General features: G+C 43.0%; 1 protein-coding gene across 2 annotated transcripts in view; it reads left to right on the top strand.

Annotated features, from left to right (window-relative positions):
• synpr (synaptoporin) overlaps positions 1 to 24,439 on the top strand; it is a 196,164-nt gene that overhangs the window by 121,451 nt on the left and 50,274 nt on the right. Inside the window, exon 1 of one of the 2 annotated variants that reach the window (XM_039772905.1) lies at positions 17,160 to 17,677. The exons of the other annotated variant lie outside the window; for it this stretch is intronic. Coding sequence (XP_039628839.1) covers positions 17,654 to 17,677 — 24 coding nt within the window. The 5' untranslated portion in view covers positions 17,160 to 17,653. Of the gene's footprint in view, positions 1 to 17,159; positions 17,678 to 24,439 lie in introns of those variants that run through there. 2 annotated transcript variants of the gene reach the window in all.

Here is a 24,439-nt window from a genome sequence, read left to right as displayed (position 1 = left end):
TCGTTCAGTTTATTCTTATTAAATGCCCCTCCAATTATAAATCCAGCACACTAATTGTAAATATATACTTACTACCTAGTTTATAGAGTTCAGGGTCTTGGGGGTGAGGGAGCTGATGGGTACAAGGCAGGAAACAACCGGGCATGGGAGTGCCAGACTGGGCACATTGGGCTCACCAATCAGTCTAATCTACAGGTCTTAGAGGAGAAGAAGAGAGGAAATCCCACGGGGGGCACATGCAGGCTCCACGTAGACGTGCCCTTCAAGCCAGTGATGTTAGTGAGAGCCACTCTTGGCGAGTTCATTTTGATGTTAAATTAATGTACTTGTTTGTTTAGGTAGATAGAACTTTACTTGTCCCCAGTGGGAAGTTTGGCTTTTTACAGAAGCTCTTTAAATAGATAAGTAAGTAAATATATTTAAGAGAAATAGCTTTGTATTGATACATCGAGTCAGTGCAAAGATCAAAACTGCAGTGCATTCATGTCCAGGAAAGCATTTTTCGCTAAATAGTCATTTCTGTTCAGTTCATTTTATGTCCTTTTTTATTTTATTTAAAACATCTAAACATCAGATAGATACAGTAGATACTTTACTAATCCCAAGGGGAAATTCACACATTACTGTTAACTTTTGGGTCTGCTGATGAGCCATCATCAAAAACTTACAAGATGACAAGAGCGACCAAAAAAATAACCGAACAAGTTAGAAGATCTCCACCTGGTGTGACCCTCCATTGAACTCGTTTGTAAGTTGGAGCATTTGATGTTGTGTTTTTTGGTTTTTTTTTGCTTCAAAGACATTTTATTTATGAATTATTTTTGTAACAGTGAGTCATATAGATAAACAACAGTGGCAGTGTAATTATGTGTTGGTAGACTCCATTCAAACCACACTTTACAAGGTAATGCAGTTAAAAACAAAGCCCAGTTTGGCTGCTGGAGGTTCAGAAGCTTTCCCAGCCTGCAGAGTCCAACTGGAGATGTGCTGCTCCTCACGTCCTCAGCCCACCCCAAACCCCCCAAGCTTTTCAATGGCAAGAGGAGGTCATTTGTTTTTGCTACACACTGAAGACATTTGGGTGATGCCAGAAACATTTTAAGAGCTGTGAAGAAAACCCACAGTCGGTGACCTCACCAACATCCTCCACAGGACAGAGGTGACGGTATCGCAATCCAACATTTGAAGAAGACTACGAGACCAGAAATGTATACAGGCCATAGCACAAGATGCAAGCCTTCAGTATTAAGAATTGAAAAGCCAGGTTGGAATGTGTCACAAAACAGTTTTATGGAGTAATGAGATCAAGATTAACCTGCCAAAGTGATGGGAGGCCAGAGCTGTTCTGCTCCTGATCCACAATATAAAAGCTCTTGTGTCAACCACTTGGTGATGTCGAGGAGTCGCAGTCTTGAGATGCAAGCAGATGTCAAATGTAATTTACTTTGACCACCTTTTCTTGTACGTTTGCTTGCCTAAAAATTGGGTGGTCTCCTACAGAGAGTGCTTTGTTCTGGGTCAGTACCGAGAAGTCAAAGCTGAAATTTTAAACTTGTCTTTCGATCTCGTTCGTGTAGAGGAAAACAAATGAAATGGCCTTACTTTCACAGAGAATCCATCGAGATTATACTGTGCACTACCTCCAGGTGGCAGCAAAATAAATGATCTAGAAACACGAGTGACCAGCACTACAGCGGGTCCAGAGAGCATTTGAACCCCTCAGTTTCTGCACATTTTATTGCACTATAGGACATTGCCACACACACCACCTGGATTGGGACCCGAGTGCAGTGGGTGACACCTTTTTTGTGGTGGCTGAAGTGTCAATTCTGCCACCAACCACTAAGTTTTCTCTGCAGGTTGGAGGACCTGTTGCAGGGCTGGATTCAGATTAACGTCGCACCAGGATGAAGCAATTGCAGATTAAGAGAGTGGAGTCACTTCTAGCATTTATGGGACTTGAACCGGCAGCCTTCTGATTACAGGCACAGATCCCTAGCCTCGCAGCCACCACTCTGTGCTATTAGATTTCATTTTAAATGGGTCCATTTGCCATTTTCTCCCATCAACCGATGCTCAAAAACCCATGATGACAAAGTGGAAAGTTTTCAGATGTATAAAAAAATCAAAAAGTGCTTCCAGGCAGAAGCCTGTGTGCTGGCATCCATTGTTGTGGAGGTCTTCCAGGTGGTACTCCTCAATCTCTTCTCTATCTTGTGGCCTCTGCCTTCCCCCTCTGTCTCTGTTAATGCTGTTTTCTCTTTCTTCAGGGGGTACCATGTGTAAAAGTGAAAAGGTTTGGGGTTCCACCCCATATACTTGAAATAAGGTTGGTGTAGACATGAGCTCAAAACAGAACTGAAGAGAAAACAAAAATGGCTGCCATATGCATGGTGACACGGGTCAAGAGTTGTCCTTATTCTTGGCAAACTGCTGCCAGACCAGCGTCTCGCCCGGAGTGGCGTTGGGTGTGAATGTGTGTGAACAGATTTGTATTTCACAGTTCTAATACTTTATGGAGTTTATATGTTCTTGCTGCGCTTAAGTGGCACTTCCTTTGGGAGTTTTACTTTTCTCCTATCCCAGTGATGTGCAGATTAGGTTGATGGGTATCTTAGTTGTGCCCAAGTGATGATGGACTGGCACCCTCAGGCTTGACATTACTGGACGTGAAAATAACTGATTGCAAATCCTAAGTACTTTTTTTTTTTTTTTTTTTTATATAAAAGTGTTTGTGTTTAATTGTTGAATTCTATACTTAAAATGTACTGAATTTCAGCCGCGTGCCATTAGCATTGGCTAAAGGTTTATGCCATGCATGAATCGATTCATTTATTTTTCATTATTTATTTAAAATAAAAGACGCTTAAAATCTCTTCACTCAACCTCAACCTAAATTTAGTCCAAAGGTTTCTGGCAACAAAACAAAGACTCCGCTTCCACAGATGGCTTTCGTTCTCGCCGCCGAGGGCTTTGTAAGTAATTTCTGTAAAATCTCACATTAACCTTTGTACGAGCGACAGAAGCTGCCGAAGACGGCAGAGCAGATTGCAGGCAGAGTAGGAGAGTAAAGCTCTGACGGTGCAGACGTGACTTTCTTTGTTTCGAAGGCAAGAACGTTTTTGCCAGCAAAACTTATATTTAATTTGGGGTGCAGCATGTGCATCTGAGATCTGCCACAATGGAGGGGCCACTGTGCGGTCTCAGATTTCACTGGGGTCCTGATGTGGACGCTTACAGCATTTGCCTGGAGAGCCTCCTCAATGTATCTGATTATTTTGAGCCCCCTAGTAGCCACTGGGCCTGCTCTGTCACTTGAAGGCTGGTTCTCTTTCTCTTGTGACTAATATGGATGGGCACTTATTGTTACCCCTCATTGAATAAAAGCCCCTTGTGTCAGGATGCGTCTGAAGGTTCTGCCCATAGCCACTGTTTATATATCAGGCCCAACCCTTTTGTGTCTAGGGCTCCGCCCCTAACCACTGTTGCCTGAAGTTTGCGCCTCTAGCTCCTCCTATCAGTGTCTGGGGCTGCACCTCTTACCCCTCCTTTCACCTGCCTTATCTGGCGACTCCATCTAGAGCTTTTTTGTCTGATGTTTGGAGTGGCACCTCCCATCAGGTAATAGGCTCCACCCCCTAGCCTGGTGTTTGTGCTGGCCCCTCCTATGTGTTTATGCTCCTCTGACCCAGCCTCTCCTTTTGCCTGCTCTTTACACCAGACCCCTCCTAGCTTTGTGTGTAGCTCCACCCCAGCACCTCCTTTTGTTTACTGTCTGCCCTGGCCCCTCCTAACTGTGAATGTGGCTCCGCCCTGCACTTATTTTTCCCTGCAATTTGCCCCCTGGCCCGCCTACTGGTGTCTGTTGCCAAGCAACATTAATTAGACTTGGATTAAGCGATGGAACGGGCAAGAGAGATAAGAGGGAGCTCAGCAGACAGCCTCCTGGCTGGCGTTCTTCAGTTTGAGTTCTAGTGCTTACCAATTATTTTGCTCTTATTTGCATCTTCTGATTTTTATTGTACGTAGCATTTTAGCTTGCTTCTATCTTTGTATTAATATCTAAGAAATGAGCGTGTTTGGATTTCAGTCTTCCCATAAAGATGGTTGTTGTTCACATGTTTTTTACATTTACATCTTCAGCTCATTTGTGTTCTTTGCCCACTTATTGGGTTGGCATACTGTGCTGCAGTTCTGCAACTTGCTTCCCTGGGGGCAAACCGATGCTGCCTCCATCCATTCATGTATCAGGGCCGGGAAGAAGATACTTCAGATGGAGTCCCAGTACCTCCCAAAAGATGTAAGTGCAGATTTCAAAAAACAATATCCTCCTCTTCTCAGATAAGGAGAAAGCTTTTCAGAAGACCGCATACATCAGATAAAGCTCAAAAATATGAGAACAGCAGAGCAGGTACCACTGTGTGGTGTTGGCCTGTCCTTCACCTCGGTGTCCTCCACACTTGACCTACTCTGTCTTCTTGAGGAAGAAGACTGCAATGTGATTGGTGTGAAAATGCCCTGTGGCCGAAGTGGAGAGAGAGAGAGAGAGCTGCTGCCTCTGTGGACGTGTGTCTCGTTCAGGTCTCGTCAGTCTGCTGTGACCCAGTCGGCCATAAGTAGGACATGCAGGCAGTCGTGGCTCTGAGGCAGAAACGGCTAGTTTGCTGTATTTTTATTTCAGTTTCACACTTGTGTGCTAAAAAGGTGGTTCAGAACCAAAAAAAAAAAAAAGTACAGTTGGCTGTGGCTCCAAGTAGAATTAAACATGCCATTTTCAACCTCCTGGCAGCATTGGGCACCCTGGACAGGGCATACTGAGAATTAAACACAATAACTGTTCTGACAGGTCACTCCCCACTTCAGTGGGTGCAGTTCACCCTCGCCACCTTCTGTTGTTCCATAATATCAAACTGGCTCTCAAGAGATGGAGATCAGAACAATAATTTAAATGATTTTTTTTTTGTGTAAATTCACGTGCAAATCCTATCAGTATCCATCTTAATGAAAGAATAAGTGCCTGTGTGTTTGTGTGTCTGTCTGGTTGCTGTGTCTGTCATATCAACAGGTGGCACATCACAAACATTTGTAGTAGTAAAATGCATTGGCTTGCCATTCCAACAGATGGTGCACCACAAACATTTACACTGCTTTTACAAATCCCATGCCAAATGGCATGTGTATTGCATTTGTTACTCCAACAGATGGCACATCACAAAACATTTGTATTCATACATGTTATTATTACAAATGTTTGTGATGTGCCATCTTCAGGAATGACAAATGGAATGCATTTTATCACTACATGTAATCCAACAGTTGGTGCACTGCAGACTTGAATGATGAGGTCTGTGCTGATTACTTTGATTTCAACTGGTCTGAGACAGGTGGCACAGCTACTGTGTGTGTGTATAAATATAGAAAATATACAAAAGTTTACTTATTTGGCTGACGCCTTTATCCAAGGCAGCTTACAACATTAATGACACAGTTGGTTCCATTTCTTTTGGTTTTTCAATTCGAGCACAGGCTGGTCAAGTGACTTGCTCAGGGTCACACGGTGCCAGTGGTAGGAGTTGAACCCACGACCTCAGGGTTTGAAGTCCAAAGCCTTAACCACAACACCGTCCTACTTGATTTTATGACAAAAGAGAAAATGTGGGGTGCCAACCTGATCTTCCCTTTTTAATGTCCAACAATTCAAGAAAAACAAATGCTCTTTGGCATACTTGCCCTCCAAATATCAGAGATGAAAGCCAAGCAACCTGCTGGTTAGCCACGAGTTTGGGTCAGTTTCTCAGGAGCTCTGTCCGGTGTGTAGCTCTTGCCAAAAATGACACCACCTTCTTTCAGGACGTCCTGTGAGCTTTTCTGGAGAACGGATAGAAGGTGCTGAGTCAGTGGTCCTCACTGTGGGGGTTAGAATCCGCATCCCCTCTCCTCCTAGAGTGTTACACACGTCAGCAGAGACTGAGGAGATCCTCGAGACATTTATGAGTGACACACACGAGTCTGTGTACGGTATATACAGTATGTATGTGTGCGAGATTAATATGTGGACTGAACGATTTTGAGGTTTAGTTTGGTCTGTTCTCTATTTAAACTTGTTTTAGCGCAGTGCCATTTGGCTTCCCATTTAGGCACCGCTGTGTTGGTTTATGTTCCTGATGTCCTTCCCAGAGTTGCGCTCATTTGTGACGTCAGTTTTGCGATGATACAGAGATCATCCTGAGCATTCTTGTCTTGTCTTGTCTTGTTTCTCCTTGATATCCCTGCTATTATTTTTGTGCTTTTGACTGTGAATCACATTTTGGCTTTGATGAAAAGTCTTTTGTCTCCTGCTTTTGAATTTTGTTCCCTTTTTATTTCCTAACTTTCAGTTCCCCTGGTCATTTTCATTTCCTTTTTCTGTCTCTCACAAGTCAGTATAATTCTGTTGATTGGTCTCCAGTCTGATGTGCTCTGGCATAACCCTTGGATGGACTGGCAGAAGCTGGCTGCATTGCCGGGTGAAAACCACCTCTGTTGATCATCGCCCGACGGTAGATTCTGTTCATCCTTGGCTGTGCTTCTCCTGTGGTTTCGTTGAGCAGATTTGTTGGTTTGGGTGTTTTGAGTACTGAAATCTGCATCTCCTGTGGCTCACTGTTCTCGGCTCTCCGTTTGATTGGTGTGACACATTTTTTAGTTTAAATGCATATTTTACACTTGCCGTTTTTCACAAGTACCGCTGTCAATTCTTTCAGCCTAACATCGACTCGGACTCTTTGGTCGCAGCTGAACAACAGAGAGCAAACACGGCACCTCTAATGACGTATCCTTCACTTTTAGCACACGTCCATTGCTGCCTTTGAATGCCGGAGTGGAATTGGAAGTTAAAGTACGGGTTTCCCTTGCAGCGGGTTAGGTTTACTTTTAACACGTGCAGTGTACTCTGGCCTTTACGTTTCGTGGGATTGTTTTTAGGTCAGTTTTCGGCCGTAGACAGAGCCTTACTGTCGTGTCGGATCAGGTTAACAGTTTTTCTATATGATAGATAAGCTGGATTATGATGACCAGGCTGAGTTTGCTACAACAATTTTCAATTACTATTTTTTTTTTGCACAACAGCGCCATCTGTTGGAGATGGAGGCAGAACCCACCTGCCCTTAATCCAAAGGTGCCACTGTGCAGTTTGAACCAAAGTGTGTTAATTTGGAAACCCCTTCAGATTAAAAAGTGCCAGCCAGATGTAGAGAAACACAAACCGGTCAGGCCCGTTCATCTCCTTCATTCTTAGTATCACGCAGCAGATTGATGTGAAAGAATGAAGAGTGAAGCCATCATTAGAACGAGGGGTTAATGGTGGCCAAGGAATCAACTCGCCCCACTGCGCTGTGGGTAATCTCATTAAAATCGGCACCCCTAACTTGAGTGCCGCCTCCATGTGGCATTGGATTGGTTTAGAATTGTGACACGCAGTGAGCCGTCTGATTGTTCCCGCCCACTTTTATGCACAATTCACTGGTGGTCATCTTCAGACCACTTATTGTACGTCTGGCTCAGTGAGACTACCACCTGCTCATTGGCTTTATGGAGTTTGCGTCTTCTCCTCGTGACGCTTCACCAAATGCCAATGATGTTGAGTAAATGTAAATTAAAGCAAGCGTACCCGTCGCCCAGAACATCATCCAACCACAGATCTGGATTATTATTACCTCTCTAAATAAAATGACAATCAAAATCTGTTACCTTACAATTAAAAAAAATCTAAAACTATATTATCACTTTCTCTAAAGTGATTTTCTTTTTTGATTTGCGAAGAACTTAAGAGTCCAGTAAAAGGTAGAATATTTAAACAATTAAAGGTGGTGGACTTGGTAAATGTTCAGATAGATATGAACGGAAGCCAACACTAGAGAGATGGGAAAGGCGCTATATTATAGTTTGTTAGACAGATGGATGAATGGCACTCTGTGCAGATCAAACGGATGCAAATACATTTATCAGGCTTGCAGGAAAGAGCAAATGAATGAAAACGGGTTCTCCAGAAATGACTGTGTCGGCGTGCCTCCATCTCGTGTCCCCTTTTTAATTCGGCCTCTTCGTGGCACTGATACACTTTCTCTGTATTTTGTTCTTTAGTTTTTGTTTTGACCAAACCTGAGGGTGATTTGCCTTTTTAAGGAGGACCTACTGGAGTTGTGTTTCTTAAGGTGGAATGTGCAAACCTGTGAACTGCAGACACTTGTTATTTATTTATGTCACAGCTACTAATGAACCAAACTCCTGCAAAGCTGACTAATTTGCTGTGATCGCAGCAACCCTTTGATTTCACTTCTCCTCTTATTCTTCAAAGAGAAAGTTAAAGCAAACGTAATAGAAGGTGACATTTTATTTAGTTGCTGTGCAAGGCTAATTGGGTTTAGCATCTAAATCTCACCGCTGGGTGAACCCCAAAGCCTCGGCATTAGAGGTTTGTCAACAGGAATGTATCATTACAGGAGCAGCCTTTGGTCTGGAGCTGATCCCATACTCCATTTTTGTCTGTGTTTGAAAATAGTTAATCATCCTCGTCTCCACCATCATCTTCATCGTAAATTGAACAGATGAGAAGAGACACAACAGACTGTCCTTGTGAGCTCAGGATGGCCAAGCTGATGGCATTTGCTGTTCCAAGCTGTTTTTTTCCTGCTGGTGGCAAATCGGTGAAGATCACTAAATGTAGTGATGCTAGCTGGGTAGATGATGGCGTGTTCACACATAGTGAAGGGACTGGGTGCCAAGGCTTGAGTGTTTTATTAAAGTGTGATAAGATGGACTTATCTGTTCATCTGTCAACCAGAATTCCTGTTGATCTAAACATTGGCAGTGCCACACTGATATGAGACTGACTGTTCATATATTGATTTATATAGTGCCTTCATGTCCATCTGCTTATGACAGAGTGCCTTTCCTGTCTGTCAGTCACACAGCGCCTTATCTTTTTATCTTTGTTAACAGTACCTTTTAATACCTATCTCATCTATGTAGAGTATTGTGCCTTTTCTTTCTAGGTATTTGTCATATTTGTGTACTGGAAACAGAAGTGATTTCCTTATGGGTAGAACAGTAAATTTTATATAGGAAGCACCATGCCACACATTATACCAACATTACGATGTTAGTATGTTGCATATTTTGTAAAAGTGAAGTGATTTTCTTATGGATCAAACAGTGAGTCAGTGGTAGAGTCTGAATTTTCCGAGTTTATATAGTGCCTTTAACAGTAAACCTCATCTCATTCCACCTTACAAATGACAATACGATTGCAGCCCTTCTCACATAATGTGTGCAGTGGCTGGTGAAGTCATTCCCACAGAGTTACACTTCAAACCAGGGTCAGACTCTGATATAGTGCCTCTTACAGGAAACCCCATCCCGAGGCAGACTGCTAGTAGAGTAGGGGATGTGAAAGAACCGCCTGGACACCGAGACTCGCAACGTTTATTTCTTCTTTCTTTCCGGCTCCCTGAGCGGAGTGAGGCGGCCTCTTTCATACATACAGCACCCAGAAGTGCTCCAGGTACTCCCCAGTTAACATCCAGCAGCACTTCTGGGTGTGGCGGAAGTGGTGCATGCCCAGACTCTGGAGCTGTCCTGGCATCCCCTGGCGGTGACCAAGTCCCTCAAATAGGGTTAAGCTTCCAAGCTCCGTGGCTCCCATGCAATCCAGGTGGGGCAAGGTCCCCAGACTTCTATAACAGGGACTTGGTGTTGGCAACTGACACTTGTGATTTTATATAGTGCCTTTCATAGTGAACATAACCTCAAGGCTCATTAAAGATAAAATACAGTAGCAGCCATATTTATTAAACACTAGTCGTCCCCCGCGGCTCTGCCCACGTAGAAGTGAAACAGGGCAGTGAGGAGGGTCCCGCCCGACTCCCCACCCCTTGGCCCGCAGCCTCTTGTTTCGGATTAGCACGAATATATCACTCCTGCAAGCAAACTGTGATTCTTAGTGTGATGGGAGAAGTCGCAACATCAACTGGAATGTTCAAGCAAATTCTAGAAGAAACCTGATCTAAATCCGTTAAGTGGTCCTCTTGTGAAAAGCAGACAGACAGACAGATGTTGGATTTTATAGATACAGAGATGTGCAGTGGCTGGTGAAGTCGTCCCCTCAGAGCCACCGTAGTTTGTGGTTTTTATTTAGTGTCTTTCATACTGCATAGCATCCCAAGGCAGATTAGGCTCGTTTAACTCTTAATGTGGCATTGGCAAGTGAATCTTGTGATTTTATATACAGCCGTGCCTTCCATCAGTAATGCGACTCCATGTTTTATGTGAACAGTGCAATTGCTTGCCTGTTCCTTCAATGTAAGGAATGTTAAGTGATTTCCATGTGGATCACTCAGTGAGTCTGTGGTGGAGCCCGAGTCTTGTGCCTTTATATAGCGCCTTTCATAGTAAACATCATCTCGGGCCACATTATAGATGAACGCTTTTGCATTTACAGGATATTTGTACAGCATGTGCACTGGCAGGTAGTCATTTTGTCTGTGTTAGAGACTTGGCACTATATAAAATCACAAGGCTTTTCCTAGTAAGCCATACAATAGTTGACCTATCTGTGTAACGTGAAGTCTCTTGCTTAGCTCACTCACACACACAGATGGGTGTTGACAGTGGACGTCTCACACAGTAGGCACCACACAGCTGCATACTAAGGTACAATTTTAAACATTTTTGCTTTGTGAGAAGTGTCAACGTCAACTCTCCACTGTGACATCCTGTGACTGAAAGTGCTCATCTCAGAAGGACTCGAGGCTCTTGCTCGGCCAAATGAAGCCAATAAAGCTGACGCACTCTCTGCTCCTAAAAATAAAAAACTGGCAGTCAGACTGCGCTGACCTGAAACTCGGCAAAAAAGCGCGAAACCGTGCAGCACCTCGCTTGCAATCACAACCCACCAGAATCGGAGGGCATAAAGGAGGGCATCTCACACTGAATGAAAATGGCTCATCTTGACAGGGCAAAGAGAGTCGATAGCAAACTTTGTCACGCAAAGAAAAATGGATAGAAGAGCAAGCAACACTCGGAGGTCAGGGACCCCCATATGCAGTACATCTTAATCCTTTAATTTGTTCTCTGGATCAGCACTCCTGTTGACCAAGAGGGGCAAGTTAAGGAAGATTTGGGTTGCTAGTGCTGATGGCCATGGGCACCTCCTGCCACATAGATACTGGTGTGGCACACTTGTAGAAGACCCCGATGTGCCTGGAGCTTGCACCTTGTCACCATTGAATTACTTTCAGCTTCAGTTTATTCTTTCCATCTGCCAAAAAATGTGGGGGGGGTCTCAAAAATAACAAAAAAAAAAAAAGTGCATATTTCTCCGAACATTTCCAAAATGTAATCCCCCTCAAAATACTCCCCCCGAGACGCAATTCATTTGTCCCACCGCATTTTCTATTGTTCAGAAGTGTTCTGAAACTCCTTCAAGGTGACAGCCTTCAGTGCCTCCCTCGTTTGCTTCTTGACCTCCAGAAACATCCGGAAAACGCTTTCCTTTAAATTCCCCCTTCATTCTTGCAAATTAGAACAGGGTGCCGGTGTTGGGGGTTATGCATTGTCATCATCCCATTTTTCATGAAAAACTGCCGCACACTCAGTGCTGTGTAGGCCGGAGCCTTGTCGTGATGCAAAAGCCGCTCGCCTCAATTCGGGCCGTTTACTCTGCACTTTGAGGACGCTGCTTGACCAAATGATGCAGTGGGCAGTCTAGTACCCGCACCTAGTGGCAAACGATGGAACTAACGCCCCTCCAGAAAAAAAATCTTATTTTTGGGTCCCCTCTCTCGTGTGTGTTTGGTTAAATGCCAAATCTGAATGTGCCCTTTAATGGAGTCAAAGGATTAAGAAAGATTGCCAGTAGTATGAATGATCAGAATAAAGCAGGCTGTGTTAGATACTTTTTGTCCCCAAGAGCAAATTCAAAACTTTAGACGCCCTCATACAGATACACGTATATATGCCGTACCCTAGAAATTGAGCCACATTGAGGCTGAGAATATCTAAGATGGACCCGCTTTACTCGTAGCTTCTCTTTGTCTCTGCTCATGTTACGTTAGAAGCCCTAGCAAGAACATTTAGAGAAGAGACACAGTCTGAAATCAAGAGTCAAACACAAGGATGGCTACCTCACTGCTACCAAGGTCAAATCAAAAGTTCAACCAGGAAAAAGGGTTTTAGAAGTAAAGAAACAATTGACAAAACGGTGTTTCGAATCTGCAAACTCGGATGAGGAAATGGCAACCTTTTAACCTGACAGGTTACCAATGGCACACGACCTCTTTAGACACGCCGCCTGGCGAGGGGATGGTAAAACTGGCAGCGAAAGTAACAACACCAAAAATAAGACTCTGGCCCGAAAACTGAAGTACAATTCAGAGTTAGGAGTTAAAAAACACAAAACAAAATGAACAAAAAGATAAAACGCACTCTGTCTCTGAGAATGGGGGCGTCTAAGGGTGGACTTGTGTTTGATAACTGAGGGCTGCATTCATGGAGGAGATGAAATGGAAATGTATGATGGCAAAACGTGACGGAATAAAAATGAAAATCGCCTGTCAAGCGGGATTGTGTTCACAAACCTTCCAGTGAAAAGTCCAGCAGCTGCAGAACACGGTGCCGCTGAAAGGTGCTATATAAAGTAAGCCTTAATTAAAGAATACATTTGTTTAATAATGACAGTTTTGGATCAGGACTGGATGTGCGGGGCACATCTGTGCTCCCCTAACGGCGCTGTCTGACTAAGACCTTAGCCTGTAAGCAATTAAAAAGCAGAAAAAGAAAAGGCCAAAGCCTCTTCATGTGCTCAGCCAACCGGCACTGACGTTTCAATTGTCTCACAGTTTACTGTAAATACCCCACTAAAGTGTGTGGCATACAGACGAGCTCTTCAGACTGAGACGCTGTTAACACAGCAAAGACTGGGAGCTGCTGGCCACCCTGGTCCTTGCCTACAACATTAGGCAGAAGGGAGAGAATAATCAAAGAATTAAAAATCAAAAACCCAACAATTTCAACATACTTAGCCAAACTGAAAGAAGGGTAACGAAGGTGAATCAGAGAACAATGGAGTGTCAATCTCCTCCATCCGATCACATGACTGGATGGGCGGGGTCGGCAGCCAGCAACTCCTGGAGGGAGGAGCCAGTGGGGTGGAGTTTAGGACAACACCTTAGAAAGACGGTCGGCTGGGTGTGGCTGTTGGATGGATTCCTGCAGTCAGTGGTGTCATTGGGTTCCTTTGGCTTTGGTGCGAAAGGTTCAACGCCTTCCAGCTTTCCTCCTTCTGATTGACACGATTCTGGATTTCTGTAATGTTTTCATGTGCTTCTTACGACAAGGAGATGTACACAAGAAGTTATCTGGCAAGATTTTTCAGTTGAGAGAGCTGCATTTTTAGATCGGAAACAATGGTGCAAATTTGATTCACTCGTCTCAAAAGGAAGTGGCACCAGATGAAACGAGACTTCAGTAACCCACCAACATGGCTGGGCTCCTCCTGCGGTATGTGTAGGCAAGCTCAGACCAGCTGACTCAGTGGACAGGGCCAGAGATATGAAAAGGGAAATAAATGAAGTTACTATCCACCTAAAACTGGATTCTCCTACCTGTAAAGCTCAACATCAGGTGGGTTTCCATAAATACGAGAGCAACAGTTGATGTCATTTTGTTTCACAACAATGTGATTCCAAGAGGCAAGTCCAGGCCGACATGTTCAGTATGTTTTAGACTTAAAGCAGAGGCATGAGGCGTCAATTTGCAAGAGTCACGGTCAGCCAATAGCAGTAGTTATTAATTACATTTATATAACGCCTTTCAAGTTCCAGACCGAGGGGAGCCGCCAGTGTTCAGCATTCAACTGAACGATGTGACAGCAGCCATTCTTGCACCAGTACACTAACCACCCATCAGGTGTTGGGTGGTGAAGAGGTGAGAGAGACGATAACAGAATGGGGATGACTGGAGGGCCAGAATGGACATCGTCGCGGTGGGCAGCTTGGCCAGGACGTTGAGTTACACCCTACTCTTTACAGACCATGCACAGGGATCGTTCTGACCAGGTCCACCATTTTACATCTCATCCGAAGGTCCGCACATTCTTTCAGCATATCTCAGTCAATGCACTGGGAGCCACACTATAGCACCCCCTGCTGGCCTCACCAACACCACTGACCGCAGCATACCAAACGTTTTCTAAATTGTCCTTGCGCCCTGTGTTGGCTGACATTGGCTCCAGCAGACCCCTGTGACCCTGCAGTTAGGATATAGCAGGTTGGATAATAGATGGGTTACCTGTCCTGAAGTGCAGGCAAGCATGGCTGCCGTTATGTAATACAGTCAAAGAAACGGAACTGGATGAAAAAATGGTGGGATTGAGAACGAGACAGTAAGTAGGGGCTAAACTTCAGTGCCAAGGATCGGAAAATAGGGAGAAGAATTAGACTGGGTTGATGGTATGGAGGTGGTTATCCACAAGCGACAGATTGTACAAGCACAGGCTCACAAAGATACAATACAATACAACTTATTTTTATATAGTGCCGCAATGGGCTTTAACACACCCTGCCTCTTGACAGCCCCCCAGCCTTGACTCTCTAAGAAGACAAGGAAAAACTCCCAAAAAAGAGATGAAGACCATAAGCAAGTCAAGAGTGGAGTGTGATGTCAGTTGGGAGTGCACAGGATTTATGGAAGAGTGTTCAACTGGCATGCAATGTCACGATTAACAAGAAGGCATTTAAAATGCTGTAGGTAACTTTGTTTTATTTAAAAGAAAATGCACAAATCAAAATGTGAGTACATGGCCGAGTCCGTGAGGTCTACGATTCCTTGAAAGTGGGCGTGTCCAGCTGTGGTCCTGGTGGGCCGCTGTGGCTGCAGGTTTTCATTCTCACCCTTTTCCTAATCAGTTTTCACTGCTAATTACCTCCTTTTCCCTTCATTGTAATAGTCCTGTTTTTAAGGATTCAGTCCTCTGAATTGATTCATTTCTTAATTAAATGGCAGCCAAACAGAAATGAGATGTGAAACGAGCTGACAGATGATGAGCTAAACTGGAAAGTCAAACTCCAACCAGTTTCTTAATGAGAAGCCGATTCCTGCGGTTACTGAATATCAGGCTGACTTGTTGCTGCACCACCGTCCAGATGTTTTGGTGACCTGAGCAGACCTGCATGACCGAGACCTTCACCTTTCTTTATTTTCAGCTGAGCTGCTCATGTGGCAGCTTGTTTTGTGTCTCGCTGTCGTTTGGCTGCTCATTAAGTAAAAAGAAACAACTAAGGGGGTCTGAGTCACGTCACTTTATAACTAAGGCAAAACCAAGTTAATCAGCAGCAAAAAATGACTCGGTAATGAAGAAGACGGTTAGAATGAAAACCTGAAGCCACTGCGGCCCACCAGGACTAGAGGTCTGCTTTAAAGGCAGGTAGGCTCACTAGGTCTGCTGTGGTTTGTGCAGTTGGCTTACAAAAATCTCCATGATTAAGATTAGAATCACCAAGTAGGTCAATTTAAATAATGTACTGTTTATTTGTATGTTTACACTCTTTATGCTGTACACAGTTCAAATCTGTTAGAGTTCTTGAAGGATTATTTCACCCAAAAATATATATTGATTTTTTTTTGTGTTACTTTACATCTATAGTTGGTAGTGACAGGCAAAAAAAAATGTTTAATCTAGTTTTTATGCAGAAAGGAGGAAAAAATGTTCCATATAATAAGACCCAATGGTGAGTGGTGCTGTACAACGGCAAAAAAAAAAGAAAAAGCCAAGAAAAACATCCACTTGGAAAAGAAAACAAATCTCCCGTTCCTGTCCCGTCACAAGCTCTTCTAGAGCAAACATGCAAACTTTCATAAAATGTAGTTAAATAAACAAATTCCAGAAAAGTCCGCTTGCATCACATACAGAAAGTGTGAATTATGTGGGACTGTCTCTTTGAATTGGACCAGACGTTTTTAATTTTTATTTCTCTCGTTTTTCCCAGGACAGTCTCGATTCTATGAATTGCGTCCTTGTTTAATAATTGCAGCACCACAAACTCTGTAGTGTTTAACAGGCTGGTTATCACAATAAACAGAAGTTGAAGGTGGACCCCACTCGAGCCCCAGGCTCCTTGATTTAATAATACGTGTCACACGCTCTGAGGGGGACCCCACTGCCACCTTTAGATTTAATACACATCAAGGTGACTTGTTGACCCACATTTGATCGCTCGATTCATAAGTTGTGCCCTGTTTCTGGACTATGAAAATCTGCTCAGCCTATGAAGGGAGGACTCGACCAACAAATGGCAGAGGGAAACGGGTCTTCAATTCAAAAACTCAGTCCCATCTGACTTGCATTTCCTGTTTATGATCTGAGCTGATTAACCCCCCAAGTTTCTATATAATATTTTAGCAAAAAAAAAAAAGCTTGCAATTTGCACCTTTTGTTTATAGGACTGGATAAATGGCCTGTGGAATATGCGACACCGCTGTCTACCACCCATGGACATTTGCCGTTGTACATCATTTGTCACTATTGGCTATTCATTTCCCCTTGCCCCTTGTGAAAATATGAAATTACATTTTTTTTTTTTTACCATTACGACAAACTAAGTGGGGTGTGTAACATAAAAATATCCTCTCTGCATGGAGTATTCCTGTAGAGCGCATGCTTTTCTTGGTCGGATGTTGGTAATGAAGTAGAAACCTAAAAGTCTCCTGACAGAAATCTTAGCTGACTTGTTATGCCCATTGCCCTGTGGGGAGTGAGATTAAGGGGCGCCATCCACTCGGTGTGGCCCCTAAAGCACTTTGTTCAGACGTTTTCAGAATTAAACGGGAGAAAGAGGAACGGAGGACGTTGAAATTGGCAGCTCGAGGGTTAAACATCAATGGAGTACTTCGTTATTGCAAAAATATAAGCTGGCATATTCAGCTATGTATATCGAGGGCAATTAGGCAGAGCATACGCTCCATAAATAAAATGATGTATTAAATATGAAGACGAGCTTTAAAGACCAGAAGAAACACCCCAGCCCAGGGAGTGTCTGTCAACTAATAGACACGCCAAGAGACAGCAGCGAGCAAATTAGCGCAGCGTTTAATGATCGCCCATAAGAATTAAAGTGCGTCTCTGATTGCCAGGGCTCAAGTGCCGCTCTCGGCTTCTGCGGTGTCCATGTGCAAAGGAGAAGTTGCACGCTGCCAGGGATAATTGGCACTACCTGAAACCTTCTCATCAGCGCTGCGAGCCAGTTGAGGTTTGAAGAAGTACAAGAGAGTGAAAGGGGGCCTTCCCACTGTGGGATGAGTCTGTGTGTCTCTCTCTCTCTCTCTCGCGCGCGCACACAAATTGTCTGCATCTCGACTGGCGAGCGAGCCCCTCTGCAAACGAGACCACGGCCGCCAGCCCACCGCACTGACAGGGAAGCCGGCGCTCTCTCTCTTCTCTCTCTCTCTCGACATTGATTTTGGCGCTTCTTTCTTTTACTTTGCGAAGAACGAGGGACCCTGAAGCTGGCAAGCCGCACGCACCGTCTCGGCGATCCTTGGAACCCTTTTAAATTAGCATGAGCGTGCTGCCACAGCGCTTCTTCTGTGGAGTTAAGCCGGATTACTCATTCTCTTTTAAATGTGTATGGTGATATTCGCTCCGGTAAGTTTACTACGGATTTGGTTTTATTTTTTCACCTTCTAACTTATTACCGTATAAGTCTTGCCTTAAAAATACACTGAATTGAGTGCTAAGTTCTTGAATCCTGTTTGGCTGTCAGGCATCAGGCAAGTCACATATGGGTATGGCATGTCCACTTGTGCATATACTGGAAAGGTGTGTGTGTGTGTGTGTGCTGTAGGTGTTCTCATATAATGAGGATGCATTTACAGTGTGGAATTACAAATACATATATGCATGTATAAGTTAGATTAATGAAGACATGTGTACTGTATGTTCAAGCATTGGTATTGATGTGAATATCATGCGTGTAGGTGTGTGTGTGTACGTACCATTAGTTACATGCAACAATACATTCATATATTTCTGTTTTTAATGTATAGACATGTGAAACAGAGTACATGAACCTAAATATACACACAGTATATGTACTGTACAGAAAGGTGTGAGTGCATGTAGTCCTCGAGCACACAAACACATACACTCATGCATAAGTGTTGATGTAGGTTTATTATTGCACATAGAAGCATATATGATGCTAAGTGCACAAAAAAATCTTTATTGTGAGATGCTGAGTTATGTAAAGTGTTTAATGTGCCCAAGGTTTGTGTATGGACACAATCCAGTAAAAGTGTTCATGTAATGTACTAATCTACAATTACACAGAGATACATGTGCAGTTAAAAATACATATACGCACAAATATGTGCATTGTGTGCGTGTGTGTGTATATGTAGGTGTATATATGGTTTTAATGCACCTTTAAATATTTGTGTGTGTGCACATGCACACATTTGTATGTAACTGCATATACAGTAATTGTACATAAACATCATGTAAAGACAAATAACGTATACAGTAGATATACAGATGTTTATAAAACATGCAGTATAAACAGTATATGCATAAATAGATATGAAAGGCACTATATAAAGCTAAGTGATATAACCCCAAAGTTGCGTAGGTATGAAGGGTTCTAGGGTATACACAGATATGCTTGAAAGGCATTATATAATAGGCAGACATGAAGTGTATTTTATAGGCATACAGCTACAAAGAACACAATATAACACATGCATAGAAACAACTAATGAAGAATTATGAAGGCTGCTGTGTAACAGAGAGAGCAATTTGGGGTAAAACAGACCAGTATGACATGTTGTGTTTTAATAGCTGAATATATTGTAAAGATTCCATCCAACATGCAGTCAGATTTAGAAGGCTCTACAAGACTGTCAGATAAGAAAGGTTCTGTACAAAAGGCAGCCACTTATAATATAGATATGAAAGGCACTATATAGGTACTGTACAAGAGGCACTACATAAAAGATGGATATATACAGTAGGCACTATACAATAGATACATTCCTGCCTTGTCTTTGATGTTTGCTAGGATAGGCTCCAGCTTCCCTGTGATTCTGCTCCAAATAAGTAGATTTAGAAAACTGGCTGGCTGGATGTTCTATGAAAGAGATAAATGTGAAAGGCGCTATATATGTATATATATGTGTATATATATATGTGTATATATATATGTGTGTGTGTGTGTGTGTATATATATATATACACACACACAAGTATGTATAAAATAGAGTAATTTAATATGAGAGGTACTTGATAATACTTAAATAAGCAATATTAAAATAGTAATCAAATTTTCCTTGCAATGCAGAGACAAATATGAAAGGCAAGATGTAATAGAAATCTGTGAGAAGTTCTATAGAGCCAGATGGGTTGGAAAGGTCTGAAGTAACAAACATTTGTGAAAGACACTATATGACTGTTAGATGAGATGAAGCATTTCTACTCCCACATGTATGTTTCGTTTCTTTTCTTTTCTGGAATTTGTTGAATGCTCCTGTGAATTACGCAGTAACTCGAACCTCCGACACGATCTCAGCCACACATGGTGACACAGTACATTATCAGTGGAGTCTTGTAAAGTTTTCTCTGATATTGGAACTGGGATTTCTCTTGGCCTTTTGTGTTATTTAATGCACGGCAGGAAATGGAAATTGATCCACTTTGCCATTTGCAGCTTTATATAGAATCTTAGCAGTCGAATTGAAATTGCATTTCATCCTGGGCAGTGCAGGTTTTCCGATTTACGTGGACAGTGGGTTTTTTTAGCTCACATATGCGGTAAGAGGAAGACGAGCACCACACACACCAACAATGAGAGCCTCCAGTGCACACAAATCCAACTCCCACCCAGTAGCTACACACACACACACCAAACCCATCACCCCCCCGGCCCCCTGTAACATCCTCCAGGATTTTCATCTGCTATAATTTGAATAATTCATTTCTCCAACAGAGTTTACAGTCCTTTTATTCACCAAAGAGAAACCATTAGAAGCCATCATTAACCTTTTTATACCCTAAAAATCTGCAAGGTTGAAACAAGCCTTCTGGTAAGAGGAGATTTTCAGGGCTTACAAAGTGAAAGAAAAGCAACTACTTTTATATTGTGAAAAGGTATTAATGAAATTGCTGACATTTGGCACCATAGAATAATTAGCTTGTAACTCTCAGGTGCTAGGAGTGACTTCAGTTACCTTCTGCTCTGCCCACAGCCCCCTGTACAGTACAGCATGTGGTCCTCGGTTTCCTGGGATTGAATCTGCAGCTGTGCTCCTTATCTTTTTTTTTTTTTATATATATACTTTTAGTTAAGTAGGTTATCATTGAAGGTATAAACAATGCATTTGCGATACAGTTGTTGTTGTTTTGTTGTATTGAATTCATAAATTAGCAGAGAGACACTCGCTCATATCTTAGATCAAGCCACAAGAAAACAAACCAATCAAATGTTCTTTTCACGTTTCCTAGGGTGTCTGTCACTCTGACATCGTGGAAGTGGAGACGAGAAACAGAACCCCCAGTCAGCTCGCTTTACCTGATGTTCTGTAGGCAGATATCCCAGGTCTTTGGCTGTTCAGCTTTGAGTTGCTGCTCTTACTGATGCTGACCTTGGACTCCATGCCGCTTGTTTCACCTGCTTTTCCCTGAAGGAACATGAGGCCGTGCTCAGACACCAGCCTTGGCCTGTCATCTCTTATAGCTGCATGGGCACATGCGTCTGACCCACCTCGCGGGCCCTGGTCTTACATGTGCAGTGACCACGTGTGAGCTTTGGGTGGGTCAGGGACACAGTAGTACCCAGGACTTGATATTTCAGACAAGTGTGACGTAAGACTAGCATCACTCAGTATTGCCATTGGTATGGCGGAAGATAAGGAGTTCTGTGGGTTTGGGGAAGACGCTCCAGGCACATCAGATCAACCGATGATGAACTGTAATGTCTTTGTTGGCAGGGTGAGGTCACAGAAGGTCACAGTGCTTCCTCTCAATGCATGGATGTTTGCTTGGGGTCCTGGCTAGAGGGCCCACAGTGCTCAGAGGGCATACACTAAGTACTTTAGGCGACTACCAGCTCTGATGTGGCTTGGTGCTGGCAAGTGAGTGAGCATAGTAGACCATGGGCATCCAGAAAAGCACAATATGATACATAGATATGAAAAGTAGTATATGGTAGATATGAAAGGCATGTGTTTGATTTGATCAGTAGATATAAAAATAAAATGTAAGTTTATTTGAGGTTTGAATACACAATGGGTGGTCTGAAAATCGAGAGTCCACCTTAAGAGGAGGATTTAGGAGTCGTAGTGGACTCTGAGCTATCGACTTCCTGACAGTGTTACATTGCCATTAAGAAGGCTAGCAGAATGTCGGGTTATATAGCGCCTTGATGTGTGGAGTACAAGTCACGGGAGGTTCTGCTCAAACTCTATAACACATTGGTGAGGCCTCATCTGGAGTCCAGGGTGCAGTTTGGGTCTCCAGGCTACAAAAAGGATATAATGGGACTAGAGAAAGTCCAGAGAAGAGCAACTTGGCCGAGTCCAGGGCTACAGAGGATGAGTTATGAGGAAAGATTAAGAGCTGAACCTTTAAAGGAGATGAAGAGGAGACCTGATGAAGTATTTAAAATGATGAAGGGAATTAGTGCAGTGGATCGAGACGATGACTTTAAAATGAGTTCATCAAGGACACGGGGACACAGTTGGAAAATTAAGGCGAAATTTCACACACAAACATTAGGAAGTTTTTCTTTACACTAAGAACGACAGACACTTGGAATGAGTGACCAAGTAGTGTGGTAGACAGGAAGACTTCAGGGACTTTCAAAACTCGACTTGATGGTATTTTAGAAGAATTATGTGGACAGGACTGGTGAGCTTTGTTGGGCTGAGTGACCTGTTCTCGTCTCGATTGTTCTAATAACTAGGTAGGTAGATGTGAAAGGCACTCTGATTTCATCAATAGATTTAGATAAGTAGATGTGAAAGGCACTATATGATCAACAGATATTTGTATGGACAGGTAGAACAGATATATTGACACATCTGTCTCAACTAAAACTCTCCAAAATGTTTCCAGGTCTTGATCCAACCTGCGAACGCTGCTAACTAGTCCCAGCCTCACTGGCTCACATGTTCTGGGCCTGCACCAAATTAACATTATTCTGGACGAAAATTTTGAATTACCTTTCAGACAGCCTTGGACTCACAATCCCTCCTAACCCATTAACAGCTGTGTCTGGGGTTCTTCCAGATGGGTTTAAGATGGAGAAAGACGAAACAAATTGTGATTGCATTCACTACATTGTTGGCACGCAGACTCATTCTGATAAAAGAGGAGAGTTTGGGTTCTTCCAGTTTAAGTCAGTGGGAAACTGATGGGTTATACCATTTGAAATTGGAAAAAATCAAATACTCAGAGGATCTGTACAGACTTTTTTCAAAACCTGGCAGGATGTAATCAGTAATATTTTAAAATAAGTTCATAAAGCACAGAATTTATTAATTTAGGTATGTTTACAGGTCTTAAATTTCACGCCGTTTGATTGCTCTCTCTCTCAGGGGTGGGGATCGATTTGTTAACTCAATGTTTCTTTTTGTAAAAACTTGATTGATTTGTATGGATTGTAATAAAATTAATAAAAAGGAATAAAAAAAAAAGTACAGATATATTGATAAATTTGAAGGGTATCAATTGATAGATATGATATGAAGGACACTCTAAGATGGATAGTTAGACATAAAACGCTACATAATATATCGCGATGAAAGGCACTATTTGATTTGATTGATAGATGTGAAAGGCGCTATATTAGATAAATAGCTAAGAATAGCAGTATATATTGATTAACAGATGTAAAAGGCACTGTATGATAGAAATACAGTATATAGGTAAGTAGATGTGACAGGTGCCACATGATGGGTCAGTCCATATATACTGCCATTGATATATCTAGTAACAGATGGATGTGAAAGATTTCCTTATGATAAACAGATAATTCTAATAACTTATAACATTTATATAGCACTTTCCTCACTACTAAAAGCGCTACCACACAGGGAGGACCCGGGACGTGAACCCTTGATCTCCCTACTGCAAGGCAATAGTGCTACCCGTACACCACCTCTGTTATACACAGACATTCGTTCACTTATTTCCATCTTGTTTATTTTATTCAGTGAAAGGCACCATATAAACAGGTAGGTGGAATGTGCTTTTAACGAGAATGGGGTCCCAGGGTGTCAAGAGGCTGCCAGGGGCAAGTGTATCACCAGGGTGGCACAGGGCAGAGCTACAGTCTGTTAAAAGCTAAAAAGCAAGAGGAGGCACACTGGCAGCCAAAGAGGTCTTACCAGTGCTGATGAGCACAGACAGGGAATCTTGGGGGTCCTGCTTGTGAGCGGACTGCCTGTAAATGGTGGCCAGCAACTCCACGAGCAGAAGTGTAAGAGTGAAGGATTTGACTGTTGAAAGCCTCCAGAGAGCAAACAGCCCAGCAGTTGGAGAGCCATCGGCTCACTGGTGAGAGGAAGAGTGTGAACAGGGACAGCAATGGCCGTCTAGAGAGACAGAAGCATTTTGCAGTGGTATGCTGGTGGACACCCGGTGGTTCAAGGCCCTGTGAGACAGGCCAAGAGAGGCATCTGTTGTTTTTGTATCAGCCTTCGTGATTTTTCTTTTTAATGAAGTCACCACTCTTGTTAACCTTGGCATTTTTCTGGGTAGTGAAATTTATCATGTGAGGCCCTCCTGCCACTATAGATAATTGGATTTCCATCCAAAGGCTTTCCCCTGATGTTTTGTGTTTGTGGTGGGCAGTGTGGATCCTCCATATTTCAGGGGTCACCTGCGCAAAGACTCTTAACACTTAACCATACTGAAATGTCACCCACTGGTGGCTGCCAAGGCCCACACTTACACCAATGAAGAACAGTATGGCAAGTAGTTCACACACATGTATGGCTAATGTGAGCATTTAACTAAAAAAAAAATTGGGTTTAAATAAAAACATACATAATGTCACAGTGTAGTGTAGTACTCTCTAAAGTCAATAGGAGGTGCCCTCTCATGCCAGACTCGGGTGTGACACATTAACTAAAGTCGTGGGGTATGGAAGATGTGAGGAGCCCACAAGCATATTGGTGGGCTGGGGCATCTGGCATTAGACTTGCAGTGGGTAAGATGGACGGACAATACTGTAGTGCCGTATTCTGTGTCCTGGATGCTCCTCAGTTTCTCACATGGCCTTGGAGAGGCTTGTGGCTTTGCATGACTTCACTTGAGTTCTCATTTCCTGTGTTTTGTTTCTTATTGCCTTGAACTGGCAGCCTGGAGCCTCTAATTTTGTCTTCAGTTATGGCGGCTTAATGCAGGGCCTCT

The sequence above is a fragment of the Polypterus senegalus genome, chromosome 12 (genome assembly GCF_016835505.1).
Source record: "Polypterus senegalus isolate Bchr_013 chromosome 12, ASM1683550v1, whole genome shotgun sequence".
Classification (NCBI taxonomy): domain Eukaryota; kingdom Metazoa; phylum Chordata; class Cladistia; order Polypteriformes; family Polypteridae; genus Polypterus; species Polypterus senegalus.
This window is presented reverse-complemented; position numbering and strand designations above follow the sequence as displayed.